The sequence below is a fragment of the Erigeron canadensis genome, chromosome 9 (assembly GCF_010389155.1).
Source record: "Erigeron canadensis isolate Cc75 chromosome 9, C_canadensis_v1, whole genome shotgun sequence".
NCBI lineage: Eukaryota > Viridiplantae > Streptophyta > Magnoliopsida > Asterales > Asteraceae > Erigeron > Erigeron canadensis.
The window spans coordinates 14818708-14826173 of NC_057769.1; the positions used below are offsets into that span (position 1 = coordinate 14818708).

The 7466-nt window shown below is 32.1% G+C and overlaps 1 protein-coding gene across 1 annotated transcript; it reads right to left on the reverse strand.

Annotated features, from left to right (window-relative positions):
- Window positions 1–3954: 3954 nt before the first annotated feature.
- Window positions 3955–6104, reverse strand: LOC122583260. Its single transcript, XM_043755684.1, has 2 exons — window positions 5219–6104; window positions 3955–5096 (listed from the first exon to the last, which is right to left on the reverse strand). Exons 1-2 carry the CDS (start codon window positions 6048–6050, stop codon window positions 3955–3957), a joined length of 1974 nt encoding a protein of 657 aa, XP_043611619.1. The 5' UTR covers window positions 6051–6104.
- Between the last annotated feature and the right edge of the window lie 1362 nt (window positions 6105–7466).

Sequence of the window (7466 nt, forward strand, 5' to 3'; positions counted from 1 at the left end):
TTTCACACAATATCTTAGATCCCGAGCCCAATATTGCTCAAGGATATACGAGATTATGAGAAAATGTTACTAGGATATAGATTAATCAATATTTGGCAACAAGTTTGAACCTTTATTTCAAAAACATGCCCAAAGATTAATTTTCACCTTAATCACGCAAACAAAGGGATACCACAAAACCGTTGTCAATCTCTAACCAAGGTTATATAAACCTGGGGCTCTGGATACCAGTTGTAAGTCCTTCGGGTCTTGTACTCTTATCTAACCGAGATTGACTTAAGGATATGTGGAGGTACGGAAATTCCTCGAGATAACCCACGGTTTATATATCAACCTTTAGATACTATATATATCTTTTTGCGTGATAGTAAATACTCCGGGAATGGCTCTCAGGATTCACCTTACCAAACACGTGGTAATCTAAATCTACGAGCCGTTTGGGGGCCCGGGTGTGTGTTTGCGGTTCGTGCACTAGACGAGTATTACCCACAAGATAGACCGTGCGTGTTCTTGGTTTTCTCTCTCCAGGATTTGCTCATTTCTCTCTCTACATTCTTGTTGGAACACACATGACACACACCCACTATTTATAAGCAAGGACTAGGAACACTCAAATGGCCATTTGCGTGTTCTTAAACACGCAGGCCCATGCGTGTTTCTAAGCCCAGGGCCCATTAGGGTTTTGGCCTGTTTTGCGCGTTTCCCTGAACACACAAAACTGTTTGAGTGTTTTTGTGGTCAAGCATACTTTTGCTTGTTTCCACAAAAACTCTCAAACAATTTGAGAGTTCTTACTTTGAACAAGCAAATCTTTTGCTTGTTCCTAAGAACCCTCAAATAACACTTAGGATATATTGAGTAAATGTCTTTATTGATGTCAAGACGCGAAACCGACATTGTACTCTGAGTTAATGTCCTTACTGCTGTCAAGACGCAGAACAGACATTAACTCAACTAATGCTTTAACTGCTGTAAATATACGCAGAACTAGCATTAGCTTTCGACAACATTTAAACTGTTGTGAATACGCAGAAACAACGTCGTCTATATTACCTATTGGAAATGTGTATATAAGATAATGTTTATACTGCTGTAAATACGCAGAAACACAATTATCTTAACTTCCCTTTGTAAGTACATTAAGTTAATATCTCAACTGTTGTTAATACGCAGAAACAATATTAACTTAATGACTCTTTACATGTTATGTCTAAAACCTGCAAAATACAAATAATAAACAAATATATAAAGTTAATTGGATCCCAATTGGCTCAACAAAAATGTCAAGGTAATATTAAAGACAAACGGTAATTACAAGATAATTACAAGACTTGAACTTATAAATGAATATACTTCACATATCTAGAATGCTCATGTCACTGAGAATCATGCACTAACATAGTAGGTATATATGTATAGATCGAGTAGTTATGCTTAATTATTATTGATGAGAGGAGTAAATATGATTGGATTAAAATGTAAATTTATATAACATGAATGGGTAAATTTGTTAATTTAAACATATCTTGGGTATATGCGTAATTAATTGAATTTTAAAGGGAATGTATGCAATACTTCCTTTAAATAGTATTAGTTTTACATATTTACACTTCAAACCCTAAATTTTTAATAAACTAATTTGAGCCCCTTTCAAATTATAAAAATCCGTTTTTGATACAAAGTAGTTGTATAGTTAATAAAATCCCAACAAAAATATCAAAGTAGTTTTATTTTTTTGAAAGGTGAATTTCGCTGGAAACTTTGTGCCGCGATTAGACAAAGGGAGGTATAGCATACGTTGTCTTAATCGGGTTCGCGCTGGAAAGCTCTTTCAAAGTAGAAATGCCTATTTCAAATACCCGACGGGAGGAAAATTCTCTACTAATCCGCCCAAAGGCACGACGATTAATAGGGGTAAACCCTGCCCCATGAGACTTGAACTTGGGTATACCCAAGTCAAACCCTCAAAAAGGGACTTACTTCCTATGTCCTCCCTGTTTTGGTCAAAAATTACCTAAGATAATCTACGTTGGAGAGTTAGATTAATAATGTAACCAAACTTTCGTTCGTGAGGTTAAAGGCTTGTAAAATATGGTTAGATTCAAAGATGCGTAAAATAAAAGATGTTTATTAAAGATTATGTCAACTTAAACAAAAGATGGAGGTCAAAGATATTCGCAAACTATAATTAAAGAACAAAGTATAATACATATTATATCGTAAGAAACAAGTTTAAAGCAAAGATTAAACAAATAATGCAATAAAGTAAAGAGTAAAGAACAAGAACACCGATATTTGTTGACGAGGAAAATGCCTTAATCCTTTGAGAATTGCCGACATAAAAACCCTGGGAGGAAAAAATCGTCCTTGCCTTTGTTCTCTTATTAATTGTGTTTTAAAATGATTACAAAGGTTGAATTCAGTTGATCGATATTTCTAAGTTTGAGAACGGTGATGAGAGTAACGAAAGTAGTGTGTGAATACAAGTGTGTTACGAGCAATAAACAGAAGATTAGATGCTTAATATCGATCAGCCTCCTTCGTTTATATAGACTAAAGATCCTAACTAACTATCCGACTTTGTAGAGATCTTTCGGGTCTTCATAAGTGAACGTTGGAGCATATCTTGACTAATCAACTTAAAGTCCGATTATGTTGGTGGACTAAGTTTTTCTTGCGTGTTGATGAGATATAACATGTGCGAGATGTATTTTGTACCGTTAGAGGTGTTCTTCCAAGCTTGATATCGGACATTCAAGAATCTACATACTTATCTCATGTGCAAATAACAATAATATTTGAAACATATCATTAGCAAGATATTAATTAATGATCAGAATATTCAACAATGTTAAGATCCTGAGACGTCAAGATCTTGAACCTTCAAAATAATGAGACCTGAAATTTCACCCATAACACTCTCCAAGAATTGAACACAAGACCTCATATAAGTGGATGACTTTTCAATCATTGAGCTAAAGCTCAAGGACATTAAATTAGTTTTATAAGCTACATAGAGTAGCTTATTTTCTAAAACCTTATTCTTTGAATAAGTATGAGACAAACGTATTAACCAAACAAAGCTAGAACTATTCTTAAAAATAAGTTCAAAATAAAATAATTTCCTTATAAATATCCTTACAAACATACCTTTCACGAGTGTATTTATTTCTAAGAAAAATAAATTAGTTGAATGAAATATAATGGTTACGTTAACGAAAAGAAAAGACACTTCAATTTGTCTACGGAACATCAATTTTAACAATAATGTATCAATAAAAAACGATTCTTTTTTCTAAACGAAATATAATGGTTCCTTTACTCTCTTGAAATGATTGAGATAGAAAGATGGGTAGAAAGTTGAAGTAGCGGAGTTTAAATTCAAGATAGTTTGAAGATTGTGAGTTGTTACACGTTGAAGACTTTTTTTTAGGAAGTTTACTTATAGTGAAGAATTGATTGAAGTTGAAAGCGATTGTGAGTTTATGATGGAGCAGGTAAAAAGAATATTAAATTCTAAAAGGGGATTAAGTTCAAAGTTTTTGAAAAATAAATTTTAAAGTGATTAAATATTTGATGAGGGAAAATATGGGGAAATAAGATTTTAGTTATTTGAGGGGAATAGGTATTAAATATAAATTTATATAATAAAGGGCTTTGAAAGTTGATTATTTATTTGATCACAAATCATACATCTAAAAACCATTAAAGTAGGATATACATCCAAAAGATAATTACCATTTGATAATTACAAATCATACATCTAAAAACCATTAAAGTAGGATATAAATATTTATATAATAAAGGGCTTTTCAAGTTAATTACCATTTGATCACAAATCATACATCTAAAAACCATTAAAGAAAAAAAGTTACACAAATGTAAAGTAGGATATACATCCAAAAGACTTAAGAAAATTAAAATTAATATGTTTGTCCATTAAGAACATTATATTCATAAAATATTGAAAACAACATTTGGATATTCGAATACACATCTATAATGAGTTTCATACTTGCACTGCAAACATTTAAATACCATTGAATACTTCACTGAATGTCCACATTGGCACCCTCCTTCATCGATCCCTTGAGCAAATACCATCGGATGCGAGTGAACTCTAGTGTCATCAAGTACACTTCCAAACTTTATATTCAAATACTCATGAACCCCTTTTTGAAAATAAAAATAGACATCTTTTTCATTATTAAGTAACGGAGCACACGCAGAATGCATAGACTGGGCACACTCATCATAACAATGATAGAACCATTTCTTGGGGTCGAATTTCTCTTCACAAATTTCGCAAAAGTATTCACTCTTGTGGTTCTCAACTGGGTTGTAGCTCAATATCATTTCGTGTTTGTCATACTTGTGCGTGATTTTCTTCGGTAAAAACAACGCACATTCTGGATGTAGATAAACGTCTTCACATGTGCGACATTTATATGAAAATGGTCTTAAGTGACAAGATTGTAAACATGCAAGACACTGATGATCAACATCTTCGAACTGAACTCTAAAAAAGAGGTGATTTGGATGAGCTTCGTGTGTGATCTCTTTGGGTATGAATACACAAGTAACATCTATGTAGTATTCACATCTTTCACAACCATAAGCAAATCCGTTACAAGGAAGCCTGCAAACACGACAATTAAATACACCAAAGCATTTACCTTGGACTTTTGGTATAAGAATGAGAGTATGTTCTGGGTGACCAGGGTGATTATGAAACTCCGAGGGTAAACGAGTACACCATTCATGAAAAACAAATGGGCAGCCTTGATCACTGCACTGGAAAAAGGGCATACTCATTATTGGTCTCATACATGCGTCACATAATAGTTCAATCCTTTCCCTTGGGTTATGACAAGACGATGTAGATGCCTCCTTTGTATTATCATTGCTAGGTTGTGTGTAGATTAGACGTAGTGGGTGACTATTATAGTTCAATAGTTTATCTTCATTGGTCTTGAAAGATGAGGTTTTTTTAGAAAAAAAATATTTTTGTATACTTTCAGTTTGATCTTGGAATGGGAGACTAAGGATATTTTGGTAATCACTCTCTTCATAATTTTTACTAGATTCTCCAAGCCCTGAAAGATATAGTAAATTAAAAATGAAATTAGCACAACTCAAAATTATAAGAGTAATTAATTGATGATGAGCTATACATAAACAAATTGAAACATTTAGTCACAAAATAAGAGATTATTACCAGAGATTAATTGGTCTCCTTTTGATTTTACGCAATCTAGATGAGCATAATACCTGCATTTCTCGCATTTATAAATCCAGAGAGTCTCATTGTGAAAACTTCCCCTACATATCCTACAGGTCGGATAAAATTCAGTTTTTTGATGTTCCCATGAGAATGTATAAGAAAGGATGAGTGGGTGAGTATGATGAGTGGTGAGTTTCTTTTTGGACAAGAAAAGACAATCACTTTGGACGAAGAAGTTAAAGCATGTAGTACAATGATACACATTACCCATATGTTTCACCCCACAAGCATCACAATGGTACAAATTTGGTTCATATGTAACACAGGCTAGTGGGTGTGGGTGGCTTGGATGATAGATGATTCTATTTTCTAGTGATGCAATGACACACTTAACATCTACGTGAAAATAACATCTATTAATACACCTGAAAACACTTTCATTTGGCTCAAGACGAGCCTTGCAAATCTCACAACGCCACTTGTACAATATATTGCAAAGGGTAAGAGTACCCAAACAACTATGTGATCTAAGACTTATCGTTTTAGGAAGCTCTTTACACCATTTGTGGAGAAGGTAGTGACATGAATTGCGGCTACATTTGTAATAATACCGTTGGTACAAATTAACTTCTTGCCCACAAAGATTACACACACTACAAAAATCCCATTTTGTGCCATCATCTTCATCGTCATCATCATCATCATCATTATCATCATCATTATATTCTTTGTATAATGGATAGTTTGGTAGCAAATCTACAAGTTTAAGTGGGTGCTCATGTTGTAGTTGCTCCAATGTAGTTATATGCTTATCTTTTCCGGACATGTTTCTTCTAAGACACTATATATGAATGACTAACAAAGGAAAGAAAAAAGATGATAAATTGGTGGACAACTAAAAAACAAGGAAGTGAAGATTTGAGCATAAAGATGATGAAAATTTGAGTACAATGATATTATTATATAGTGGCATAAAAATGACAAGTTAAATACCTTAGAAGAATTAAGTCTTTACTTTATGAAAAAGAAATAATATGCTATTCTTTACTCACCATAGTTTACTTATTAGTTATTTACAATAAAACAAACATGAATTATGCTATGATCTCCTTTCCTGCGAGTCTACTTTTAGTATTGCGAATTGTTTATAGTCGAACTCCGGAAACTGATAGATCTACAATATACGTATATGTTTGTATTTGTATATTTGAATATCTATATATAGGTTTTAGATCAAATAAAACAAGTATTAAAGTAAAACAAATAAAACAATAGGTTTCTCTTCACAAAAGATCACCGTGCATGATGAAAATTATTGTGCATCAATTGCTTCGTGAATCTCCGTGCATCAATTAACCATTATCTCAGGTCAAGATCTTGTCCTATTTTTTTTCTTTAATACTTATTTTACAATACTCAATCTTTCTATATGTAAATTGGAGATATAGATACATAGCATTTGTAGGTATATGTCTAAATATATGTATAATTGAGAGTTAATAAACATAGAATATATAGTAGTTTTTTGATGCCCATGTAGATTTGTTTAATGATTTGGCATTGTGAGATTGCATTTAACGAGTGACTAACGATGAAAATTAACGATATTATCATTATTAAGAAATTTTTGAAATGAAACCATTTTAATAGACGAAACCTAAATAGGTTCCCCAATTTTAAGTAAAAAGGTTAACATTTATGGATTTTTCCCTTAATTCTATTAAAAAAAAGTTTTTCCCTTATTTAAAAGTTTAATTGTTTAAGTTATAGTTTGGACACCCTGAACTTCTAATATCCACAAATCTGCAAAATACTAAAATACCACCTAGTAATTAATATAATATAATATACACTATAAAAAAGTCTAAGACCCAATTTATAATTTGTAACACTATTTTACAAAATGAAGACAAACTTTATAATTTTGTAAATATATTGTAACACTCTAAAATAAAAAATAAAAAATACTAACAGCTTCTTTTTTAACATAACGCCTTTTGTTTTAACATTGATTTTCTAAAATTCCAAACTATGTATTGAAAAGATTTTATTTGTATGTACAAGCGTTAACAGACAATGACGTAAACGACAATGCCTTTTTAACATAACTGGTAAGAGTACGTATATCATTTTTTTACTAAATCTTCACTCCATTAAAGCTCTAGGCATTATGTTAGTATCTTCAAATGTAATGAAACCTAAAACTATGAAACAATAATGAAGTCTTTCCAGGATACTTGAT